This window comes from Carcharodon carcharias, chromosome 15, assembly GCF_017639515.1.
Source record: "Carcharodon carcharias isolate sCarCar2 chromosome 15, sCarCar2.pri, whole genome shotgun sequence".
In the NCBI taxonomy this organism is placed as follows: Eukaryota; Metazoa; Chordata; class Chondrichthyes; order Lamniformes; family Lamnidae; genus Carcharodon; species Carcharodon carcharias.
The window spans coordinates 29,473,568-29,500,254 of NC_054481.1; the positions used below are offsets into that span (position 1 = coordinate 29,473,568).

The following is a 26,687-nucleotide window of genomic DNA, read 5'->3' on the forward strand; positions in this document are numbered from 1 at the left end:
CTCCACAATGTCAACACAAGCCACTGCTCGAGTCCCTCTCCAACCTATTCGCTGCCTTGTATGCAAGTTGCCTTCAGGCTTCCACAATTTGGCACAAAGTTTCAAATGTTGTTAGGCCCCCGAAAAGGACTAACACCTGTTACAGACATGGATCCTTGGAGACATATTTTTCTGCTTTAAACTCCCTTCCCAGCACTTGCTGCACCTTTCATTTTCCTGTTCGCCCCTCCTAAATCCCTGCCTTCCCAACCACCACATGTGCAACATCGGGGGAAAATCTTTTGCTAATCTCTATTTCATGAGACCTTAATGAATAGGACCAAAAGCTGTGATTGAAATACATTGGCTTTAAAAGGGTTCCTGGCTTTGTTGCAATAATCTTGGTTTTACACTCGTTATGTGATATTTGATTTTTTTCGTGGGGGAAGGGGATAAGTTTACTGAACCAAAGAATGTAGAAATCTTTCTTATGCGATGAGTTATCCCCAATCTTAATGGAGAATTCTGCAAGTTTAAATAAACAGCTTGTGTACAACTGCCAAGTGGTTATGTTACTGGGCTTGTAACCCCAAGATCAAGAGTTCAAATTTCACCGTGGCAAATTATGAAATAGTGTAATTTCATCTGAATAGGAACAGATGGAAACGTGTTTGTACTCGAAAGAGTTACAACTGTAGACAGTACAGAAGGGGGTGATTCCGACGTTTGAACCTGTGCTCCTATGGCAGTGATACAGATGCTTTTGTACAGGTGTCCTCAAGCTGTGCTGAGATTCTGAGACCCTGATAATTCTCAAATGCCTGCTGAAGCCAAACACTTATTAGGATCATTATTTATTAAAAAAGTCATATCTACACAAACGTTGAAAAATTGCAACTTATTAAAAGACTAGAGTTCTGCAATGGAATGTCACAGAATCAACCCAAACAGTAAAACCAGTGTGTAGTTTTAATACACTTCTCATTGTAAGTGTTCAGGCACAATACAGAGTCTCATATTTACATCCAGAAACACTGACACAGCCCTGGTGAAAGCTGGAACCTGTTTATAATCGCATTGATATCCACTTTTTCACAAAGTATTACCATAATCCTAAAAAAATAAACAGAGTCCACTTTGTACATGGCGCAAGCTGCATGAGGCAGCACCTGTCTTGCACATACTTGCAGTGACTGTACAAATACAGGCATTCTAAGTACAATTGTAAACACAGTTTCAAATTTCAACACAAGCTGGTCAGCCATATTTTACAATGGTGAGACCAACGTTGTGACACTGTGGTATTTGCGTCACATTTAGTTTGTACGCTGGGAGGAAATTCCTTTCAGGTACAGAAAGCATCTGGTATAAATACCACAGTGTAGTTCAATCATGTTGTAGATATCGCATTCTTCAAATGGATAAAGGAACGATACAGTAGGAGGCTCAGTAGCCCAGGGTGTCTCCAAAGGTGTCAGAGGACAAGACTCACTGAAGATGCCCCATAATGTGGAATCTTACCAAGAGGACCCAGCAACTCCAGACACCGGATTCCATGATGGCTTTAGTGGCTTCAGAGCCTGGACCACTAAATAGGTCCCAGGAAATACACAGCATTGGACTCTGTCAAGGAAAGCCCAATATCTGCACAGCACAAACACCTCGCCATTCCAGCTCCAGAGTACAGGATCAAAGCTTGGCTTCATCTTCCATTCAATTATCAACCAGAGAATCTTTTTCACAATCTGCTGGATGTTGTGCAAGAGCACAGTTGTCTACCCTCGGTGAAGGGTCAGAGAAACAGGTGACACGCTGGAAAAATACACATTTATTAGCTGATGACAGAACAATGCTGACATGGGGCATGGAGGAACCTATGGTAGACCCTCTGTGCCACCACCTTAGGAGTAAAGCAAAGCAGAAGGAAGCAATGGGTGAACCAAATGGAGGGAGAATGGATTCATTACAAAAAGGCAAGATGCAAGGTCATGCCAATACCCCATTGTATATACGGGAACTAACAGAGCTGACAGAAGCTTTGGCAACAGCCCTAATCTAAGAGATCAAGTCCAATCAATGGTGGTAGTGTACCACAAACATTAGACTTCCACTTATCTGCCATGTCTGACTGGTGCATGACTCCAGTCTAATGGAAATGAAAATGATTTAGTGAAGATTACAGCAAGCTGCAGAGTACCTTTTGTTCTTGTACAACATGCAGCAAAATGTAAATTATATTTTTTCTATAAAAACCTTAATTTATTCATGTGCTCATCAAGGCAAAGGGTAAAAATACAAATGGCTCATTGCAGGCCCCTGACAGAATCAAACATCCACAGCTCAGAACCAAAAAAATACTTCAAGTCAGATCTTCCCAGCTTTAAATAGTAACTTCTCTTCTAAGGAATCAGTAGATTCAGATCATCGAGTCAAACAGAGGCACTACACAATGCAGCCTACAAATTCAAACACAGAAGAGACTGCTGGTGCCTGGAGGTGGTTAATGGCAGTGAGGTGTTGCTAACATTCGCAATGTTCTAGAAGACAGCTGCACAATTTACAAGGTGCATTTCCACTCCTGAAGATACAGAACAAACTTGATGACCAGCATTTACTACAAGTCTGTGTAGAATTGGCTACTATGTTATGAGGGCTCACATTTGCTTATGTGAATCACCTCAGCAGTGCCAGTCTGTGATATACACTGGTCACTGTGCCAAATTGGTGCCAAGCACTATGCAGTGGGCTCCCCTTATCAGCGTTTAAAGCAGCACACTGTAAGGGGGGTGCTGGGGAGGTTGGGAGTTCTGATCTAAGACAGAGTGTGGTAAGTTCATTTCGATATAGTTCCAACTGTGAAGAGTGAGATTTGGTCCAGGTTTTGTTCTGAGAATGAAAATTGCCGGTGCTTTATTTAAAACTGTCAAACAAATGTTGAAAAGTTAGGGACAAGTTTGGAGGGTTTTTTTTGTTAAACAACTTTGTGCAAGACATTTAATTTTGTTGCCCGAGAACAAATGGGTCATGAGTCAGCGCCCCACGAACAGGGAAGGTAGTATGGAGTTAGGGTTGTGCCGCAACTAGGATCTGGGAAACACTCAGACCATCACACAGAGCCAAGTCTCCAAATATCATTGCTGCCGGAAGCCTCCTCGACCTGAAGGAAGGTTGATGATTAAATGGCAAGGGCCTGTGATTAAATTACAGGGGCCTGCTTAATATTAATGACTGCAGTAGAAAAGGACAGTATAGTCCATTGCTCCTGAAAAGGCCACTGATATCCTGTAGATGATAACCAGGTTTTACATAATTAATTGAAACCCTCACTTATTTAAAAAAAAAGCCACATTTTCCAAACTCCTAGAATTTCTGTACCTATAATTTAAGAGTGGAACAACTGGTTCCTTTGGAAAAAAAAAGGTTAATCTTCAAGTATACTGGAGACTTTATCTGCCCATTTAACACATTCAGCCTAGGTGGCTTAACTCTCTAACACTAACTGGCAATTAAAATGAGTAGCTGATAGAAATCTTGGGAAAGCAACAGGTAAGCATGAAAACATCACCCTGTCAAAATTTTCAAACTAGAATCCAGCCTCTTCATGCCTCAGGGTCTCAGAATTCCACGATGTTCACAATCTGCACCATTGTTTTTGCAGGTTAGAAATCCTAACTAAACTCTGGCCAATCACATGTCCACTCCAGACCTACCAGATTTGCAGGTCCCACTTCCCTGACAGTAAGCTGAACCACAAACAGATGCCTGAAGCTCTCTTCCTACCTACTCTCCTCAGTGTTCTCTAAACTTTCTCTCTCTCAAAATGCAGAACCAAATCTTTTGCAGGCTCTGGCCCTTCAATGCCACCTCTCCAACAAATGAGTGGAGAATAGGTGTTTGGACAGCAAATTCAGAGTTGAACAATGAAGAGGCTCAGAGGTAAAACATGTTGGGCTAGGACGAATGAGTAACCCATGGCCCAAGAGCTGGACCAGGAAAGAGTCCATGCTGGGATTCTCCCTTCTATTGGAGTCTGGTGACCGCACTGAAGTGGACTTTCACCAAAGTCCAGAGACAAACAGAGAATAAATTAGATACTAAAAGGCAAAAACATAAATGTAAAAAACAAACACTTGATCTTTTACATTTACTGACCACACATGTTCTCATCTGTTTCAATCCTACATTCTGCAACAGCTACAATTCCTGCACACATACATACACACACACACACGCACAGGCCAATAAATGTTGAACAGGATCGACTAATATGAGAAAGGGATCATAGGAGAATTGTTACAAAGATGAGTGGAAGTCTAATGAAAATATAAAATAAATTTACCGAACTTAAAAACTTCTCATTAAAAAAATAATCCAGCATACATTTTGGAGAGGGTGATTCAATGGATCTGAATACAGTTTACAACATAAGCACTTCATCAATTAAGCGTGTGCCATTGGTATCACATTGGAATGATATGACCTAAAATTGAGAGTTCCTCTGCCTGCACAGAGTAGAAATGTTCAAGGCAAATCAAATCAAATCAAATGAGGAAACAAAGTGCTGAACACAGTAGCACTGCCCGGGAGAGTCTCGTTAATCCAATGAAACAGCTGAGAGGAGCACATCGATGCGAAGGTGCGAATGATTGATGTCTATTCAGTGCAGGCTACATGATTGGTTTGCATCATGTCAATGTACTGAATACAACCATTATATTCCTGCAGGACAAAGACACAAAGTGCTGCAGCAGCATACTGAAGGGTCCAGCTAGCAGGTCGCACTGGACAGCCTGGCGAGAGGGCAAGGGTAAAGGCATCAGTCAGGAGGGGCTATAGCTTGATTGTTCCAGGAGGTAAACTGCCATTACAAAGCCTGTAGTAACGCAGATCATTCACAAGTCTGTGTACACTCTGTGTAAACGAAGGCAAATCCTAGCATGAAGGAGAGAGGGAGAGAGAGAGAGAAATGTTAGCATTGTCTTCTATAACTAATCCTCTCTGCAGCAAAGCAAATTTTCAGTTATGCGGAGAAAATGAATAAAACTGGATCTGACTTTCACCATTAGACAATGGCAGTATCTATAGGATCATTTATGCCACAGGGTCTGACAGACTCTAGTGTGAGTGGCAGCATTGTCACTCTTTTGTCATTTGTTACCCAAGCAACAAAAACTCTTCCGGTGGTACAGGAACTTCACTTCAATGTTTGGGCGGTTACTTTCTACTGAATGTCTGTTGAATGGACACCGCAGAGATTTCACTCATTGCACTTCACCGAAATTCCTGCAGCAACAATAACTTGTCACATCAGAATAACTAACCCGATTGTCTCACTGTCTAATGTATGAATAGAAAACCCAGTGTAGTATGCTACTTTACACAGCATTGCTCTCCCCCAGTTTTCAAGTTTAGCTTAATTATGCTTACCAAAAGGCAGCTGCATGAAAACCCATTGTTATCTAATTACTTCAGCCAAAACCTTCATAAAAATGACAAGGAAATACAGGGCCTGAGTAAGACTGGTATGTGAATAGAAAGGTCAGTTCACGTAAGAACATAGAAAGGCAAATGGACTCCTCAGCTCTATTCCTAGAGGCTCAAAATAGAAAAGCTGGAGGTCATTTCGAGCTTGTAGAAAATCTTAGGGGACAATTGGAGTTTTGTGTACAATTGTGAGCATTCTATTACAGGAAGGGATTACCTTGGGATAGACAAGATGTTACTAGGGATTAGTGTTTAGTTATAGGGAGTGACTTAGGGGGAATGGGACTTTTACCTTCAGAGTTGAGAAGTTTAAAGGGTGTGCTGATATAGTCTTCATGACCAGTGCAAACATTGAGGTGGCAGATATTCAAGACAACTGTAGAGGAATTAAGGATGATGTTAAAGTAAATTCTTTACCCAGTATGCAGTTAGAATGTGTAATTCTCTGCTCCAGAATGTTGCTACATCAATAAATGCTTTAAAAAGGGAAGTAATAACCTGAAAAAGTGGATTTTTGAATGATCTGGGAAGCCTGAGAGAAACTGAGAATGGACTAGGAGGCTCAGAGAAACAATGGCATAGACTGGATGGATCAAGTGGCCTCAGATTTTTTATTAGCTTAATACAGCAGCTTATCAGAATCTCTCAGCAACCCCTGAAACTCCCATCCATGAGGGCAATGCCTTACAAAATAGAAACTATCGGTCATTCTAAAATTCAGCTCCCCTAACCGAAACTCTGCTGCGCCATGTAATGAACTGTAAGAGTTAAAAATTCAACTTTACACCTACACAAAGGTGATTTTAAAAAGGCCTGGGCTAACAGTGGGGGCACAAGTTCAAATCCTACCTAGGAAATTTAAATTCATTACAGGATTTTAGTTAACTGAAAGGCTAATCTCAGCAATGATAATCATAAAACTATTGAATTGTTGCAAAAATCCATTTGGTTCACTAATGTCCTTTAGGGAAGGAAATCTTCCAGGCCTGGCCTATATGTGACTCCAGGCCCACAGCACAGTTAACCCTTAACTGCCCTCAAAAAAGGTTGAATAAGTCAGTTGTATCAAATTTCTATAAGAAATAATAAAAAGGAACGGACTGATAACCTAGGCACACGATCCTACCAGTCTCTCTCACAAACAATCTGAGGCCACTTGATCCATCCAGTCTATGCCATTGTTTCTCTGAGCCTCCTAGTCCATTCTCAGTCTCTCTCAGGCTTCCCAGATCATTCAAAAATCCACTTTTTCAGGTTGTTACTTCCCTTTTTAAAGCATTTATTGATGTAGCAACATTCTGTAGCAGAGAATTACACATTCTAACTGCATACTGGGTAAAGAATTTACTTTATCATCCTTAATTCCTCTACAGTTGTCTTGAATATCTGCCACCTCAATGTTTGCACTGGTCATGAAGACTATATCAGCACACCCTTTAAACTTCTCAACTCTGAAGGTAAAAGTCCCCTCCCCCTATAACTAAACACTAATCCCTAGTAACATCTTGTCTATCCCAAGGTAATCCCATACTAAAATTATGACAGCTGTCTCACAAACTAATCAAACAACAAATGACAGTCATATTCACTGAATACATGTTACAGCTGAAGTCTCAGACTCCTCCATCACCAATACTAGGTACGTCCTCTCTTATAGGCAGGACAGACCCTGCAGCAGTGGCAGCACAGTGGTATTCAGTGAGGAGGGAGGCGCTCTGGGAGCCCTCAACATTGAATCCAGGCTTATAAAATCTCATGTCATCAGGTCAAACATAGGCGAAGAAGCCTCCTTCTGATTACTATCTACCAGCCTTCCTCAGCTGATGAATCAGTACTTCACCATGTAGAATGTCACTTGGAGGGAGCACTGAGGGCAGCAAGGGCACAGAACGTATTCTGGACATTGAGGTACCCCATACATCTTTGAAAGTGGCTCAGTAGTGCCAATTCTGACCAAGTGCTGAAGGGCATATCAGCCAGAATAGGCCTGCAGCAGCTGGTGAAAGAAACAAATGGAAAAAAAAGCTACTTGACCTTGCTAGCACAATTTACCTGTTGCAGATGCAGCTGTCTATAGCAGTATTGGTAGGAATGGCCAGTGCACGGACCTTGTGAAGGTGAAGTCCCGTCTTCAAACTGAGGATATCCTCTATTGTGCCATGCGATAATACCACCATGTTAAATGGGATAGATACAGAACAGATCTAGCAGCTCAAAACTGGGCATCCATGAGACACTGCGGGTCATCAGCAGTAGCATACGAAATAGGAGAAGTAGGCCATTCAGCCCCTCGAGCCTGCTCCACCATTCAATAAGAGCATGATTGATCGGTTTGTGTTTTAAATTCCACATTCCCATCCACCCCGATAACCTTTGATTCCCTTGCCTAACAAGAATCTATCTCCGCCTTAAAAAAATTCAATGACCCTGCCTCCACCGCCTTCTGAAGGCAGAGTTCCAAAGTTGCATGGCCTTCAAAGAATTTCTCATCTCTGTCCTAAAAGGGTGACCTCTAATTTTAAAACAGTGTCCCCTATTTCTGGACTCACCCACAAGAGGAAACACCCTTTCCATGTCCACCTGTCAGAATTGTACTCCATCACAATCTGTAACCTCAATCTGGCATATCCATCATCCCTCTCTCTTTTTTTCCTATCTTTGTGTCATCAGCAAGTTTAGCAACCATACATTTGGTCCCTTCATCCAAGTCATTGATATAAATAGTAAATAGTTAAAGCCCCAGCAATGATCCCTGTGGCACTCCACTCCGCTCCGTCACATCTTGCCATTCTGAAAAGGACCCATTTATCTCTACTCTCTGCCTCCTGTTAGCTAACCAATTCTCTATCCATGCTTACAGAATTAACTCTGTATGAATGTTTTGGCAGATTAATGAACTGTCATTAATGGGCTCACTCATTTGCCTTTGCGAGGAGGGGCTGCTTCACATAGAAAAAGTCACTTCTCCCCAGCCACTTCTGATTGAGTTGGCAGTGCGGTGCATGACTCATTGATTCAATAAGACCAGGAGTGTGCAAGTCTGAGGGCCAGGCCCAGTCACTCCACAATGCTCATTGCGCAGCTGCTTAGCCCAATTCCATTTATGAGGAGGATTACTGGTGATGGAGTTTGAGGAAGTGGGCAAGTTAGGCTAAGAGCCACAGATTGGCATGAGGTGTGAGGAAGTCCATCTCCAGCTTCCTTCCTTCCCTCCTAGTGGTAAAACTGCTGTGCATTCATTAGCAGCATCATAGTACACTCAGATAGGATTCCAGTTTATATAGTTATATTGCTTTATTTTTATTTCTTCATAGAGCGAGAGCATTGTTGAGGACTCCGGAGCAGCAACTTCCCAACTGCATACCACTGTGCCGCCACCTCTGCTGGGTCTGTTCTGCCTCTGGGACAGGACATACCCAAGGATGGCGTTGGTAGTGTCTGGGGCATTATCTGTAAGGTACGATTCTGTGAATATGACTATGTCAGGCTGTTGCTGTGAGACAGCTCTCCCAATTTTGGCACAAGCCCCCGGATTTTAGAAAGGTGGACTTTGCAGGACCATCTTTGCAGTGCAGAAGGTCAGCATTTATTGTTCATCCCTAATTTCCCTTGAACTGCAGCAGTCCGTCTGGTGTGGGTACTGTTAGAGAAGGAATTCCAGGATTGGCGAGGTTGGGACTGTTTTTCTTGGGGGAAAAGGAGGTTGAGAGGAGACTTGATAGACGTATTCAAGATCCTGAGGGGTATGGACAGGATAAATAGTGAGAAACTGTTCCCACTCAAGAGAACATCAAGAACTAGAGGGCACAGATTCAAAATAATTGGTGAAAGGAGTAAATGTGATGCAAGGAAAAATTTTTTCACCTATAGCATGGTTGGAGTCTGGAACAAGCTTTGAGAGGGTGGTGGAGGCAGGTGCAATGAAGGTGTTCAAAAGGGAATTGGATTGCTGCCTGAAAGATTAGAGAGTTAAGGTAGCAGAGTGGGACTAAGTGGAATGCTCTTTGAGAACCAGTGCAGACTCGATGGACCAAATGGCTTCGTTCCGCACAGCAAAGATGGTCCTGCAAAGTCCTCCTTTCTAACATCCGGGGGCTTGTGCCAAAATTGGGAGAGCTGTCTCACAGCAACAGCCCGACATAGTCATATTCACGGAATCATACCTTACAGATAATGCCCCAGACACTACCAATGCCATCCTTGGTTACGTCCTGACCCAGAGACAGGACAGACCCAGCAGAGGTGGCGGCACAGTGTTATGTAGTCGGCAAGTTGATGCTCCGGAGTCCTCAACACCGACTCCTGACCCCATGAAGTCTCATGATATTAGGTCAAACATGGTCGAGGAAACCTCCTGCTGATTACCACGTACCACAACCCTCTCCGTCAGCTGATGAACCAGTAATCCTCCATGTTGAACACCATTTAGAGGAAGCATCGAGGGTGGCAATAGCATAGATTGTATTCTGGGTGGGGGACTTCAATGTCCATCAGAGTGTGGCTTGGTAGCACCTCTACAGACCAATTTGGCCAAGTCCTAAAGGACATAGCTGCAAGACAGGGTCTGCAGCAGGTGGCGAGGGAACCGAGAGGGAAAAACATACTTGACCTCATCCTCACCAGCCTTCTGCCGCAGATGCATCTGTCCATGACAGTATAGATAGGAGTGACCACTACCAGTCCCTGTGGAGACAAAGTCCCATCTTCACATTGAGGATACCCTCCAACGTGTGGTGTGGCACAATCACTACTAAATGGGATAGATTTCGAACAGATCTAGCAACTCAAGACTGGTCAACCATGAGGCGATGTGGGCCATCAGCAGCAGCAGAACTGTGCTCAACCACAATCTCGAACCTCATGAGCCAACATAGCCCCCATTACCAACAAGCCAGGGGATCAACCCTTTTTCAATGAAGAGTACAGAAAGGCATGCCAGGAGCAGCACCAGACATACCTAAAAATTAGGTGTCAACCTGGTGAAGCTACAACACAGGACTATTTGCCAAACAGCATAAGCAGCAAGCAAAAGACAGAGCTAAGCGATTCCACAACCAACGGATCAGACCCACACTCTGCAATCCTGCCAGATCCAGTCGTGAATGGTGGTGGACGGTTAAACAGCTCACTGGAGGGTGCGGCTCCACAAATATCCCCATCCTCAATGATGGGGGAAACCCAGCACATCAGTGCAAAATATAAGGCTGAAGCACTTGCAACAATCTTCAGTCAGAAGTTGCAAGTGGATGATCCAACTTGGCCTCCTCTGGAGGTCCACAGCATCACAGATGCCAGTCTTCAGCCAATTCAATTCACTCCACATGATATCAAGAAACGGCTGCAAGTACTAGATACTGCAAAGGCTATTGGCCTTGACAATATTCGGGTAATGGGACTGATAACTTGTGCTCCAAAACTTGCTGTAACCCTAGCCAAGCTGTTCCAGTACAGTAACAACACTGGCATCTACCCAGCAATGTGGAAAATTGACCAGGTTTGTCCTGTACACAAAAAGCAGGACAAATCCAACCCAGCCAATTAGCGCCCCATCAATCTACTCTCAATCATCAGTAAAATGATGGAAGGGGTCATCAACAGTGCTACCAAGCAGCACTTGTTTAGCAATAACCTGCTCATTGACACTCAATTTGGATTCTGCCAGGGGCACTCACCTCATTACAGCCTTGGTCCAAACATGGGCTAACGAGCTGAACTCCAGAGGTGAGGTGAGAATGACTGCCATCGACATCGGCAGCATTTGATCTAGCATGGCATCAAGGCGCCCTAGCAAAGCTGGGATAAATGGGAATCAGGGGGAAAAACTCTCCACTGGTTGCAGTCACACCTAGCACAAAGGAAGATGGTTGCGGTTATTGGAGGTCGATCATCTCAGTTCCAGGACATCATTGCAGGAGTTCCTCAGAGTAGTGCCTAGGCCCAAACATCTTCAGCCGCTTCATCAATGACCATCCTTCCATCATAAGGTCAGAAGTGGGAATGTTTGCTGATGATTGCACAATGTTCAACGCCATTCACGACTCCTCAGATACTGAAGCAGTCCATGTCCAAATGCAGCAAGACCTGGACAATATCCAGGCTTGGGCTATCAAGTGGCAACTAACATTTGTGTCACACATGTGCCAGGCAATGACCATCTCCAACAAGAGAGAATCTAACCATTACCCCTTGACATTCAATGGCAATAACATCACTGAATATCCCACTATCAACATCCTGCAGGTTACCATCGACCAGTAACTGAACTGGACTAACCATATAAATACTGTGGCTACAAGAGCAGGCCACAGGTTAGTAACCCTGCGGCAAGTAACTCACCTCCCGACTTCCCAAAGCCTGTCCACCATCTACAATTTAAGTCAAGAGGGTGATGGAGTACTCCCCACTTGTCTGGATGAGTGCAGCTTCCACAACACTCAAGAAGCCTGACACCATCCAGGACAAAATAGCCCTCTTGATTGGCACCCCATCCACACACATTCACTCCCTCCACCACTGACGCACTGTGGCAGCAGTTGTGCCAGCTACAAGATGCACTGCAGGAACTCACCAAGCATCCTTGGATAGCACTTTCCAAACCCACGACCATTACCATCCAGAAGGACAAGGGCAGCAGACAGATCGGAACACCACCATCTAGAAGTTCCCCTCCAAGCCACTCAATCCTGATTTGGAAATATATCGCCGTTCCTTCACTGTCGCTAGGTCAAAATCCCGGAACTCCCTCCCTAACAGCACTGTGGGTGTACCTACACCACATGGACTGCAGTAGCTCAAGAAGGCAGTTCACCACCTTCCCAAGGGCAATTAGGGATGGACAATAAATGCGGGTCTAGCTAGTGACGCCCACATCCCATGAATGAATAAAACAAAATGATAAATGCGTTAGAAACAGTTCAGAGAAGGTTCACTCAACTGATCCCTGATGAAGGTGTTATCTTACAAGGAAAGATTGGACAGCTGGGCCTGTATCAGCTGAAGTTTAGAAGATTGAGATGTGATCTTATTGAAACATGTAAGATCCTGAAGGGACTTGACAGGGTGGATACTGAAAGACGTTTCCCATTGTGGGACAGATTAGAACTAAGGGACACAGTTTAAAAAGATTTGCCCATTTAAGACAGAGATGAGAAGCCATTTTTTTCTCTCGGGGTGTTATGAATCTTTGGAACTCTCTTTCCCAGAGAGCAGTGAAGGCAAGGTCAATGAATATTTTTAAAGCAGAAGTAGATAGATTCTTGACTAACAAGGGAGTCAAAGGTTATTGTGGGTAGGCAGAATGTGGAGTGGGGCCACAATCAGATCAGCCATGATCTTATTGAATGGCGGAGCAGGCTTGAGGGGCTGAATGACCTACTCCTGCTCCTAATCTTTAATGTTTGTATGCAAGGTCAAACACAGATCTACCAAGACTAACTGCAGAAAGACGCTGAATGATGTGGAATTCACAGCACAGAAACAGTCCACTTTCCCTAACTCATCCATGCTGGTATTTATGCTCCAACCTTACTTCGAGAAGAAGCCGGGTGGGCAGAGGAAGGTCAGTCTTGGCCAGAAGAAAGCGGTGTCTGGAGGCTGGGCAGGCGGTCCCGGAAAGTAGCCAAGGGGCCGGTGCCAAGCGCTGACCTGGCCACCAGGCAGGAAGGTGAACAAGAGGCAGGAACTGAGAGCATCCCTGAGGGAACCGGGCAAGGAGCAAAACAGTTAAGGAGGAAAAAGAAAAAAAAATCCGAGTGGAGAAAATATCAACCTTACCTCATCGCAGCCTATCCTTCTATTCCTTCTTCCCTCAATACTTAACTAGTTTGCTTTTTAAGACAATGTAGGCAAAGGCAAAAACTGTTTTTTTAAGTATAGCTTCTCCTTTCAGATACAAGGGGCAATGTCCTAGAAAATAAAACCGATGCAGTGGCCAGAATTAACAGATTCAGTTCCAATAGAATGGAGGATAGCTGCAGATAGGGAGCTGTCACGAAGTTGGGTCCTGCAATGCGTCAGGCTTTAGGACAGCACAATGCTTCAATATTTCAGCCTGCAGTTAGTGGTCTACAAATCAGTCACCAAATCACAGTAATGGTGTGACCACACACAATGAGCTGTGACAGACTGGCTTTAATGACCCCAGAGAGTTGGATACTGACAATCCCTATGGAGCCCACTGTTTACAGAATCAGTGAGATGAACAGAATAAACTGGTTAGTTGACACCAGATTTGCTCAGTCTTTCAGACACTAGAAGTTTCCCCAAAACAGCTGGTGCATAATCTGGTTTCTTTTCAAACACGGGAGAAAGGCACGTCAGCCTGTGAGCAACTTCTCTGCCCAAAATCTCCCAGTTATTTTGGGTTGGGGGCAATGGTACCTCCATAACTGTAATAGAACTTCACTGCAGTTTAAGCTTGCTCAGCTCACTTTGTGGCTCCCTGACCCATTTGCACATCCATCAGTACAGCACCCTGGATAGACACTGCTTCCAGTGAAACAATGCTCATTCCTCAATGCAGTGGCATCCTACACAAGGTTTTAGGGAACGCACAAGTTGGAAAGTGCATTCTGACCCTTTTCCTCTGACCTAAGAATACTTACCATGGAGAGAAGTCACAGCTACTAAACACAGTACTCTACAATACAGCATTTACTAAGCACTTGGGGACTTTAGAAAGGGATCCTCTGGCTGTAGCACCCAGACATTGAGTTACATCCACTTTTCCGATGCCCCCTCGTATGATTCCAGTTCTCTTCCAGTAACTAACCCTGTCCATTTTGAAATTCCTGCCAAGCACTGTTCTTTGATTGGAGTCGATACCATCGCAACTACCCAGGAACTGGGGTAAAAACACAGTGTAAAAACTGCTGAAGTCCACCGAGGCCATGTTGTATACAGCGATGCCTATTTCCTCTTGCAGTAGGTCATGAGATTTGTGGACCAGCACCTGCAGCAGCACATTGATGAACTGAAACAGCATGGTCGTTCGGAAGATTTTCTGGGAAGAAAACAGGAAGGCGTGTTGAGTATTTGGAGAAAACAGCTTCTTCAGTAAGGTCTGAAAGATCAGAAAGAATCTGCTCAGGCACTGACTACAAGACCTTCTTATAGCAAAAAAAAAAACAATTGCCTTTTATGACCGCAGGATATGTCAAAAAGCTTTACAGCCAATGAAGTGTTTTGAAGAGTAGTCACTGTGTATTGTGGAAAAAGCTGCTGATTTGCACACAACAAACTCTCACTAACAGCAATATGATAGTGATCAAAAAATCTATCTTCTTTTAAGTGATGTTAAATATTGGCTGGGTTAACTCCCTTGGCTCATCTTCAAAATAGTACTGTGGTATCTTTTATATCCACTGAGGGGACAGATGGGGCTTTTGTTTAACATCTCATCTGAAAGATGGCACCTCTGACAGTGTAACACTCCACTAGTCGTGTCAGCCTAGATTATGTGCTCAAGCTTCTAGAGTGAGACTTGAACCTACAATCTTCTGACTCAGAGGCAAGAGTGTTACCCACTAAGCCACAGCAAGTAGATCTGCAGGACTTGTTCTGCAAAAGCTTAGCACTAAGTGTTACCAGGCTGAAATGTCTATACACTGGACTGCAGGATGCCAAGATACAATCTACCCATATTCACTCAAGTTGAATTCAAATTACCAAATTATTCAAATTAATTAAAAAAACAGCTAAATTCACCACTTTTTGTGTTGCCTTCAAATTACTTGGTAATGATTTTTTTCTGGACTAAGAATAAACCAGGAGCAGACATCAGGAGATGTCTGAACTTAAAATTAATTATATAAATCTATGATAAAAAGCTAGTATTAATAATGGGTACCATGAAACTGACAGATTGTTGTAAAAATCTATCTTGGTCATTAATGTCCTTTAGGGAAAGAAATCTGCCATCCTTACCCAGTCTGGTCTGTGTGGCCCTAGACCCAGAGCAATGTGGTTGACTCTTAACTGCCCTTCGAAATAGCCTAGCAAGTCACTCAGTTAAGGGCAATTAGTGTTGGGTAATAAATGCTATGTCTTCATCGAGTGAATATAAACATCTCTAAAACTGGTTCAGTGTAAAATGCATCAAGTTGCTATGTAAATACTAAAGGATCTCTTCCCAACACCCTAGTTTTTGATAACTATTACAGTAATTAAATTTTGCCAATCTGGTCACTAGATGGCCATTGCATGCCAAAAGGTAAAAACAAAGGAGTGATTTCAATGCTGGCATAATTTTACAGGAATCATACCAAATATGTGAATCACAGGAAGGATATAAGAGTCAGCAGCCTGATTATTTGATCTGTTCATGTGGCGAGGGTTGGCAGATGTTGCAGTGTTTCCTAAAGGGAGAGTCCCCAGCAGTAATACAATTCACACAAATGAACATCTGGTGTTTTTATTTTACAAAGACCATGCTTGGTGCAATTGGGTGTTAAACAGACCAGGAAAGTCTCAGGTCCAATACGTGCTCTGTGGAGTATCAGATTTTAGCCAACACTTTATCAGAGTTCAATTGGCCTCCAGGGTTTGGGTATGGCTAGGAGGGAAATTTTTTAAAAAGGACTCCAGCTCACTCTAATACTAACCCCTACTGAAAGTGTGTGGGGTTAGTGGGCAAGGATGGGATCAGACTCTGAATACAGTAACCCCATCATGGCCAAATAGCCTGCATGAAGGCTTACGGAGAATGTTCAGGTGAGGGTCTGTGGCTGGCATCAGGGAATTAACTCAACCTGTATCATCCGAAAAGGAAGAAAATTCTTAATGACTCCCAGACAGAAAAGAACCCTGTGATACGCAACAGTGGGCAAAATGGTGACTGGCATGATTACCAATGGAAAAACTTGCTACTGTACTGGGGTAAAAACAGAAATTGTTGGAAAAACTCAGGTCTGGCAGCATCTATGGAGAGAGAAACAGAGTTAATGTTTCGAGTCTGTATGATTCCTCTTGTGAACTAAAGAGTAGAAACGTGATGGATTTTATACTGTTTGAGAGGAAGTGGAGCAGGTGGAGCAAAATAGATGGAGCAAAACACCTGCCCCTTCACCACCTCACCGTTCAAGGTCCCAAACATTCATTCCAGGTGAAGCAGCACTTCACTTGCATCTCCTTCAATTTGGCCTACTGTATTCACTGCTCCCAATGTGGTCTCCTCTATATTGGGGAAACTAAACGTAGACTAGATGACTGCTTTGCAGAACACCTTCGCTTAGTTCACAAGCATGACCTGGACCTTCCTGTTGTTTGCCATTTTAACTCACCATCTCATTCTCATGTCCACATGTCCGTCCTTAGACTGCTGCAATGTTCCAGTGAAGCCCAAAGCAAATTGGATGAACAGCACCTCATCTTCTGATTAGGCACTTTACAGCCTTCTGGACTTGACATTGAGTTCAACAACTTCAGACCATGAACTCTCTCCTCCATCTTCACCCTCTTTATTAGTCTAATAGTTTTAACATTTTTTAATTATTTTTTTCCCCAACCACCCACCACCACCCAAAACAGAGCCATCTGTCACTTGGGTTCTTTTGTGCTTTCACAGATCGCTGACCATTGTTCTGCTATTAACACATCGCTATCTTATCTTTATGCCACTATCAGCACCTTCTCTGTCTTTAACACTACCATCAACACTCCCTTTCTGTTGTGTCCATGACATCTGTCAAATTTCTCCTTGGCTCCTACCTATCCCTGACCCTCTATTTTGCTCCACCTGCTCCATCCCCTCTCAAACAGTATAAAATCCATCACATTTCTACTTCTCTTTAGTTCTGAAGTAATACAGACTTGAAACATTAACTCTATTTCTCTATTGTCAGATGCTGCCTAGCCTGAGCTTTGCTAACATTTTCTGTTTTTATTTCAGATTTCCAGCATCTGCAGTATTTTGCTTTTATCTTACAGTTCTGGGAACTCTTAATGAGGAAGAGAGAAGATGACTGATTTTAAGGACACAGAGCAAGTTATATCTTTTTAAATTCCCTAAAGTCTCCCTTTTACGTACAATTATATACTTGTCCTTACAACCTGCCAAGCAATCCCCCCAACTCTTCACACACAGTAAACCATGTGCCAATATGTTGCCTGCTTTACTATAGCAGCTCCCTGTCAACTCCCCTCCTCAATCCGAGACCCCCATTACTCTCTGGAATTGCTATTCAAGGAAAATGTCTAAATGTAGACTGTGCTGATTCCTCTGGCTAGGAGCATCTTAGACAAATACAACTGAATTTTACACTTGCAACTTTGTATTTTGTGATAAATTCTAATGGATTTCTGTCAGGTATGGCAATGGGGTAAAATATTACAATGTAGCATTTTAACACTGTTGAACTCAGCTTGGGACATACATCACCTTCAGAGTGAAGAATCCCATCCTAAACCTACTGCAGTACAAAAACCTACCGAAGATGTACCTGAACCAGACGCACCTTGTGGTACAGCTTGTGCTTGGTGTTGAGCGACTCCAAGTAAAACAAGTTCTGTTTAAAGATCTGAATATCCGGTTGCAAAAAGGACTGACCAAAAGCCTGGCAAAAGAACAAGAGGCAGTGTGCTAGAATTAACATTTACTCATCAATAGCTTACAAAGCAACAAAGATAATCCTTCCTGTGGGATAGCACCTCACTTTAGCCATTATTCCCCATGCAACAGAGAGGCATAGCATCTTTTCTGGGGCAGTGTCACAGTGCACATCATTACATTGATCATAGTAGGCCCCAAAGCAGAGCTTAGAGCAGCTTTAGCAGTCACACCATGTAAAAGGAAGAAATGGACACTTATATAGCACCCATCTCATATCCTTAGAATGCCCCAAAGAACTTCACAGCCAAAGTAGCACCTTTCAGAAGTGTAGTCACTATTGACATGTAGGAAGTGCAGCTGCCAAGTTACAAACAAAAAGATTCCTTACTAATAACCAGATAATTTGTTTTAGGGATGTCAACTGAGGGATAAATGTTAGCCAACGGACTAGATGAACTCTGTTGCACCTCCTTGAAAAGTGGTGGGGATCTTTTATGGTCACTCGATAGCACGGTTTAATATCTTGCCTGAAAGACGGCACCTCACTGTGCTGCTCACCCTTGCTCTTGCAGTGAAGCCCTGTACAGGCAATAGAACTTTCTGTAGTCCTGAGTGTACAGGACGGTAGACTCATCCAGGGACAGGATGGCCCATGTAGGAACATAACAGCAAACATACAAATAATATAGAAGCAGACATACCTGCATAGCAGAAGCAAACTGGGCCTCATTCTCCATTGGCTCCTCAGCTGTTCCACGCTGAACGCTGGCCAAGACAGATGACTTGAAAAAAAACCGCCAGTTATTGTGCAGAATCTGGTAAAGCAGCTCAAACAGCTCCATCTTCACATCTGGTGAGGACCGCTGGAGAGCAAGAAAGGAGCATGAGAAGCAAACTAGCGAAGGAACAGAGCACAATCCAAAACGGCCCGCAACTTGACCGGAATGGGACTCAAAACAAATCCAATTAAACGCTCTGGGATCATGCAAAGCATTGCTGATCTCAACACAAACCCTCTACCAATGCCAGTGTGCAGGGGGTTAAACAAGGGGTACAGGGTGACATTAGAATAAAGGAGTAGGCAATATAGTCCCTTGAGCCTGCTCCCCCATTCAATAAAATCATGGCTGAACTTTTACACCAACTCCACTTTCTAACTTTATCTCCATATCTCTTGATTCCCTTATTGCCCAAAAATCTATTGATCTGTCTCAAATATATTCAACAACCATGCACCCACTGCGCTCTGCAGTAAAGAATTCCAAATGTTCCACAGACATTGAATGGCTACTAAGAATCATTGATTTATAGCACCTGCACTGAAGGTGACCAACAGAAACTCTCCGAAGAGTTATGCTTCACCAGCGCTGGAGATGCAGGAGCTTCTCAGCTTTACCTCTGCTATGATCGGGTAGACCTGCTCCATGCACAGGGAGATGATGCTGGGGAGGAATGGTTTGAATGCCTGCCCAGGCTCCTGAACCACCACCTGCAGAATCTTCAGGAACTTCTCCACCACACGGCAACCACCACTGCCCTCCTCTAGGATACTCTCTGCCAACTGCTCCCTGCAGAACAAAGGGGAGAAACGCACATTACGATTGCTCCATCACCCCCAGCGATGTTGGGCACAAGGTTCAGTCCCCCCAGTAATACCAGGAGTGGGACTCCTCACCCCCGCTGAGCCCCACACTCCCATCTGTGTCAGTAGACAAAGAGTTCAGTCCCTCTATTGATGCCAGGTACAGAGCTCTTCATCACACCACCCTGCCCCCATCCTCTGATGTGAGACATTAGGCTCAGCCTTCCCCCACAGCAATGCCAAGATCAGTGCTCCCCACCCACGAAGTGACGTTAGGCATGTGGCGCAGCAACCCCCTACCAAAGCCTGGCAAAACCAGGAACTGGGTTCCATCGCCCTAGTGACACCGGGGCTCAGTACCCCCCCCACTCCCCCTCCAGTGAGGGGAGTTACCTGGTGAACATGTTGAGGAAGGTTTGGATAATCTGTTCTGCAAAGGGAACGCCCATCTGGACCCTGAGGCCTTGAAATAAAGTGAGGAAGAAGCTGAGCATCTCATCAGTAACACCTGAAAGACAGAGAAAATCTGTGTTAGGCACCAAGAAGCAGCACTGCTTAAATACTCAAACTAGCCCATTAGCTACAAGTGTCATTGCGGCACATTTGAGAACGCATCAAGCAATGGGTGGTATGACTGTGCAGGAAAGAGACCAGCATAAATGCTATGCAGACATATAAGATGCCAGAGCTAGAACCTGTCACCAGCTTGTTTTGCCCTAGACCTGTATCACTGGCAACTGGATTTAAAGTGTGAGCGTTGATCTTTTTGCCCATTACCAATCAAAGGTCAGTTGATGCAATAGCTAATCTCCCCATTTCTGGCCACTTCTAAACTTTATCAACTTGAAGTTTCTAAAAGGGAGCCTGATTTAAAAAAGACATCTCAGTATTCCTGGAAATCACAAACGCATTAAGTAAATCTTGACCACTTTTTTTTAAACAAAAGATGAACTGACAATTCAGAAGCAGCAAGCTTTCACACCAACCTAAATCTAGACTATATTCCAACATCTCTGCATGAACTTTGAGCTGTTTGGCATGGACAAGGTTGGAGTGCACTAGCTCCAGAGATAAATAAACCAGGCTAATTCAGTTTAGAGGGAGCCCCACCAATGAAATGCATCACTAATAAGGCAAAGGTCAGGACATACCATCCTTAAGTGTTTAGGAGAATCCCATCTCCTGAGAGCACAAACTTATGTAGCAGATTTCACTGGTAGTTCTCAATGGGCAGATTCAAACATAGGAACAAGAGGTGGCCATTCAGCCCTTCAAGTCTATTCCATTGCAAATCAATAAACTATGGCTCATCTGTATGTTAACTTCATCCAGTCACCTTGGTTGCATAACCCTTTATATTCTTATCCAACCAGAAACTACAAAATTGTTGTAAGTGAGATTGAAATGAGTTTGATTGAGCGGTAAAGTTTTTGAGGCTGGTCAGGTGGATTACAGAGTTCCTTTGGATCCTGTACTTTCCCAAGATCTGGCCTGGTGGGAACCTGTGTCTGGAGGAAGTGTGCAGGTGGTAGCAACATCAATAAACCACCATTCAGTGCTAGAAAGTTGAATGCAAACTTTAATTGCCACTATAAATTAGTGGTAAGACTGCTCACACCTTGGGAGTCAAGGACTGGAGCCAAGCCACATAGTAAACCAAAACTGCCTTACCAGGTTGGTGAATGAAGACTGGGAAGAGTGCCAGGGATACCTGCACCGATTCCTGCAGGGACTGGTAGCAAATCTGACGGGATTTGGTCACCTCCCCGGAGATGTTCTCCACGATGTACCTCAGGATACTCAGCGTCTCCTGGACAACCACTTTCGCTAAAAAAAAGTGAGCAGTTTATGACTTAAAAAATATTAAATGCAGAAAGCTAGCATTATGGAACTTCAAAGGCTAGAAACTGTTCTGAATGTCCACCGCCTTAAAGCATCCAGAGTGATGAACTTGATGTTGACTGTAGAATGGTGCTCAAGTACAGGCATGTGACCTGAATGGCACTGTTTCTTCTCTTTAGTGAAATGGCCGTGAGTCTTTAAATGGGCCAGTTGAAAGGCCAATAGGACAGAGGCCTGCACTGTGCATTGTCTCACGACAGCAAAACTAGAGAACCAGAACATCAGAACATCACCACTGAAGAGAGCTTGCCTTTACATACATATTCCACTTGCTGGTGATCATACCAAATGCAAGGTGCCAAAAGTTTATTAATGTAGAACGACAATCAATATCTTAAATAGAAAGCAGGGAAATTCACATAATAGGCAGAAAATAATCTGGGATAGGGAAGGTAAAGACAGAGCAGATGGCCTAAACTCTTGTGAAAAATCAATTAATGACAGGTTGTGATCAAGTAAGACAAGTTCAAGGCTGTGCATAAGACAGAATCCTTCCAAACTGGCATAACAATGTGTTCCCCTTTCTCTGATGTTGTTTAGCATGGTTGCTAGAAAAAGTACAAACACTGCTTTTCCAAACTAACTAATCTAAATGTAGCCATTTTGTTCCTGTACTATTCATACACTGCAGTTCACAGGTAAGATCTTGACTAGTTCCTAACACACTACTCTGCAGAGGAATAGAAATGCTTATGTTGTGAATAAATTATCACAGCATAAAAGATGCAAGAAGATACTCACCGTTGCCCAGGCCCACTTTGCTCTGTGACAATCCTGCATTTTCTTTGAGCCGCCGGTATTCTCTCGTGAGGGTTGAAATGAGATTGGCATGATTGGTAGAACGGACCGCCCACTGCTGCTCACTCTCAGGAAGATTTGGCCACGGTAACAGCAACATATTGGACAGGGCCCTGCACACCAGCACTTTACCCTAGCAGGAAAACACCGCTTGGGTCAAAGTAGTTCAACATATATTTCAATATTCAACATCTATACACCAAACAAAATAAACTGTTGATGAAGCCGCTCACAGGGCCCGAAGTGGTTCCACCTTACCCAGGTTCTCACAGCTCAAGACAATCTAACTGAAGGCTTCCCAAGAAGCAATTTCAAGTGGGTGCAGGAATAGGGACCTAGGGTCTATGCACAAAAATCTCTGAAGGTGATAGGACAAGTTGACAAGTTTGTTAAAAAGGTATATAGGATCCTCTGCTTTATAAATAGAGGAATAGAATCAGAAGCAAGAACGTTACACAATACCTTTATAAAGCAAACAACAATTTCCATTTATCTTGTGCTTTTAATGTAGTAAAACGTTCTAAGGTGTTTCATAGGAGCTGTGTCAAACTAACTGATACCAAGCTGCATAAGGAGATATTAGGTCAGATGACTAAAAGCTTAGCCAAAGAGACAGGTTTAAATCAACATCTTAGAGGATGATAGGGAGGAAATTCCAAAGTCTACGGCCTAGGCAACTGAAGACATGGCTACCAAAGGTGGAGTGATTAAAATCGGCGATGTGTGAGGGGCCAGAATTGGAGGAGTGCAGAGTTTGAGAAGTTATAAGGCTGGAGGAGACAATAGAGATAAGGATGGGTGAGGCCTTGGAGAAATTTGAAAACAAGGAAGAGATGCTAGAGTATTACGATTAATGCTGGGCACCACACTTTAGAAGAATGTGAAGACCTTAGAGAGGATGCAGAGAAGATACTAATCACACTAGAGAGGAAAGACTTCAGATACATGGTAAGACTATAGCAGGGATTCCCAAATTGTGAGTCTTAAGCCCCAGTGGGGTTGTGAGCTCCAAGGCAGCAATGGCAGCTGTAGGGCGAAAACTCAAGATTTGACAGTCCAGGGATTGGTTGCGATGCCCCTTTAAATGTGCGTGATTATTTTTTGCTTGTGGGCATGGCCTAATCCAATGAGCTCAGAGGTCCAATTGCTGACACCTACAGAGCCTGCTAATTGATAGGTTTCTGGTTGTTTTTTACGTATCTATCTCTACTACTTGAACCCACACCCTGCTCAACAACTCTTCCTGGCACTCCCCTCACAATTTTTCACTCTGGGATTGCACCAAGTTTGCAGCATTAGATGGGGTTATAGCAGAAAAATTTTGGGGAGGACTGGACTAGAGAAGCTGGAGTCGTTTGCTTTCGAGAAGGTTATTGGAGGTTTGTTAGAGGTTATCAAAACCACAAAGGATTCAATATAAAAATAAGCAGAAATGTTCAAGTGTCAGGGGGGTTGGTAACCAAGTGACACAGATTTAAGATGCTTGGCAAAAGAAAGAGGCAGCCGGAGGAAATAAATACGCACAGCAAGTTACAATTTGGAACGCACTGCCTGAAAGGTTAGTGGGAGGAGGATTCGGTATTAACTTTTAAAAGAGAATTGGATAAATACCTGAAAAAAAATTGTTGTACTATGGGGGAAAAAGTAAGGGAGTGGCACTAATAAGATAGCTTTCAAAAAGCCAACACAAGCATGATGGCCCAAATGGCCTCCTTCTGTGCTGTCTTTTTTATTCATTCACAGGATGTGGTCATCACTGGCAATGCCAGCATTTGCTACCCATCCCTAACTGCCCTCAAGTCTGCAGTGAGACACCTCCTTGAATACAACTGAGTGGCTTGCGAGGCAGAGACCAATTAAGAATCAACCATTATTCTGTGGGCCTGGATTCACATTTAGGCCAGACTGGACAAGGACAATAGATTTCCACCTCTAAAGAATACAAGTGAATCAGATGGGTTTTTTGAACAATCCTGTGGTTTCATGGTCACCATTCCTGATACTAGTGTTTTATGCCAGATTTAATTAATTGAATTTAAATTTTCAAGCTGTTGTGGGAGGGTTTACTCATCAGTCCAGGTCTCTGGGTTACAAGTCGAGCAAAATAACTGTTATACCATCATACCCTGGTATCTATGATCAGCACGCCAAATGCAGGCAGGCTTGTTTCTGATAATCCAAATTCACCTACACAGTGATGTTTCATTGGGGTTTCTGCACCTCACTATAATTAGTTCACAACCAGCATCACAATTTAAAAAAATGTTAGTTTTGTAGAATGACAGCCACAGAAACAAGACAGGGGATTATTAAAATCCAAATTGACACAGGATTCAGAAATTCAATGGGGCACACAAAAAAGTGACTGACAGTATTAGAACTCCCTCCACTGACAATGACTCAACTTCACAAATTTTCCTGCAGGCCCTGGATCTGGGAATTGTGCTATCACAACGTAGCTTTTTGACAGGAAGGCCTTTCAGCCCATTTTAGTTCAGCTATCAAAAAATAAGACAGTCCCCTTCTTTCAGCAATCAATCACTTCACAATATTTCACTAAGCTATCCAGTCATCTACTGCGCACACAGATTCAAACTAATAAAACATCATTTTAGGACTATCTGATGATAGTCGGACTCAAAACGTTGGCTCTGTCTTCCTCTCCACAGATGCTGTCAGACCTGCTGAGTTTTTCCCAGCATTTTTTTTTAATTTTAGGACTATATTGGGTAATGCTTTACACTCTTGGTGATCAGTGTATGCCTTCTTTCACTCTTAACTTTACTACTTGAGGCTGGATGGTAATTGCACATTGTTTTGTTTTACAGTAATGCTTAATCATAATCATGTGGTCAGTACCTTAAAGCTTACAAGGACTCAAGCTCTCCCCGCACAGCATGCTCTGGCCCTGCTTAGTGTACTATTCCCATGTCAGATCAACAATATTTGGCTGTGGGGTTCAGTCCAACAACAGTATGAACATGAAGGCTGCATCAGTTCTGTCCAGTAATGGTCTGAAGTACAAGGAGTTCAGGAAATTCAGATTGATTGTAGGTGGAGCAGTACCTCATGGGAGCTGAAGCAGACTGGTGGAGCTGGGGTATAAACTAGCGAAATATTATTACCTCAAGAGCCTCTTCAGAAGATTAAAACACTAGTTCAGGACTCTTGCACACATGTAACTGGTATAGAAACCAGATCCAGCAGCCATATTGCACAGCAGGGTCAAACAAATGTTATGGGGGCTCTTGACTTCTTTTCCTTACAACCCTGGAGCTTAGTTTAAGTAATTCTGTCAGGTTACAGAAGGTCTACACAGGCAGTGGACACTATTTCAGGAACAGCAAAACCAAACGCCAAAAGGGGGGGTACTTTCAGAGCGATGTATTCAAATGCTAAAAGTTATACCCTGAAATTTTCATCAGCCTTCATTTCTTAGACATCAGCATGTTTCAGTGATCTGTCTTGACTGTCTTTAAGATATTAAAATCTGTAAATTCATTTTGATCACCTTAATGTACTCTTAATTTACCTCCTGAGGGAGCTGACGAGCAGAGCCATCTGTGATCCTATCGAAGATTTTCTGTACTGCTCGGATTCTGACCAGAAACACAGGGCGCACCGTGGTGGCTAATGACAGCAACAAATGGCATGCTGAGAGCAAGAGTTTTTCTGGCACCTGCAGGGAGAATTCAGTTAGTCACACAAGGATTTCCAGCTCACCACAAGATTCAACATGGCAATCGCAGTTAGAATTTACAAAGCAAGATGCTGCATCGCACAAGACACCATCAGAAATGCACAAATTCAAAGTAAGAACACTGGGTATTTACAACAGAATCTTAGGTTTGAATCAAGGAGCTTGCAGGCACATAATTAGGTACCCCTATGGACTCCTGCTCTTGTGGTGCACCAGGATAATACATGCACTAAATTCCAATGTAAATACCAAACCTCAATATCCTGATGAACTGAACATTATACCAACATTCCTCCCGCCCAAGCAGAAATTAAGCATACCCTCATCACTGAAAATAATACAGATGAGAAATGGAGAAAGCAGTACACTCAGGAGGTTAAACTAGCTATGAGCCAGGTCGATGAGCAGACTCCAAACACTGACAATTTATAACATCTACAGGAGCTTCAGAATTCACTAGGTTCACAACAGAATGAGGTCATGTAATTCCCCAGCGCTTCATAAGATGCTTAGGTGTTTGCAGAGCGGGCTGATGCTCAGAGAACACATTGGAAGGCCAGCTAGTGATGTTCCAGGGTCTGATCTTCCATACAGCATGCAGAAGCCCCAAGAATTGGCTGTATGCATCCAAACTGAGCAGGGATTTCAGCAAGTGAGAGATGGCATGTTTCTAAACATTCATGGAATAAAAGGGA

The 26,687-nt window shown here is 43.4% G+C and overlaps 1 protein-coding gene across 2 annotated transcripts in view; it reads right to left on the reverse strand.

The window, feature by feature from the left end:
- Positions 1-925: 925 nt before the first annotated feature.
- The window catches only part of xpo6 (exportin 6), a 123,441-nt gene continuing 97,679 nt past the window's right edge, over positions 926-26,687 (reverse strand). For both annotated transcript variants that reach the window (XM_041206138.1, XM_041206136.1), the window contains 9 exons: positions 25,825-25,971; positions 22,236-22,425; positions 21,264-21,419; positions 19,986-20,100; positions 19,407-19,578; positions 18,712-18,873; positions 17,916-18,014; positions 14,234-14,464; positions 926-4,911 (listed from right to left, as the gene is read on the reverse strand). In XM_041206138.1, coding sequence (XP_041062072.1) covers positions 4,810-4,911; positions 14,234-14,464; positions 17,916-18,014; positions 18,712-18,873; positions 19,407-19,578; positions 19,986-20,100; positions 21,264-21,419; positions 22,236-22,425; positions 25,825-25,971 — 1,374 coding nt within the window. In that variant the 3' untranslated portion in view covers positions 926-4,809. The remainder of the gene's footprint in view (positions 4,912-14,233; positions 14,465-17,915; positions 18,015-18,711; positions 18,874-19,406; positions 19,579-19,985; positions 20,101-21,263; positions 21,420-22,235; positions 22,426-25,824; positions 25,972-26,687) is intronic.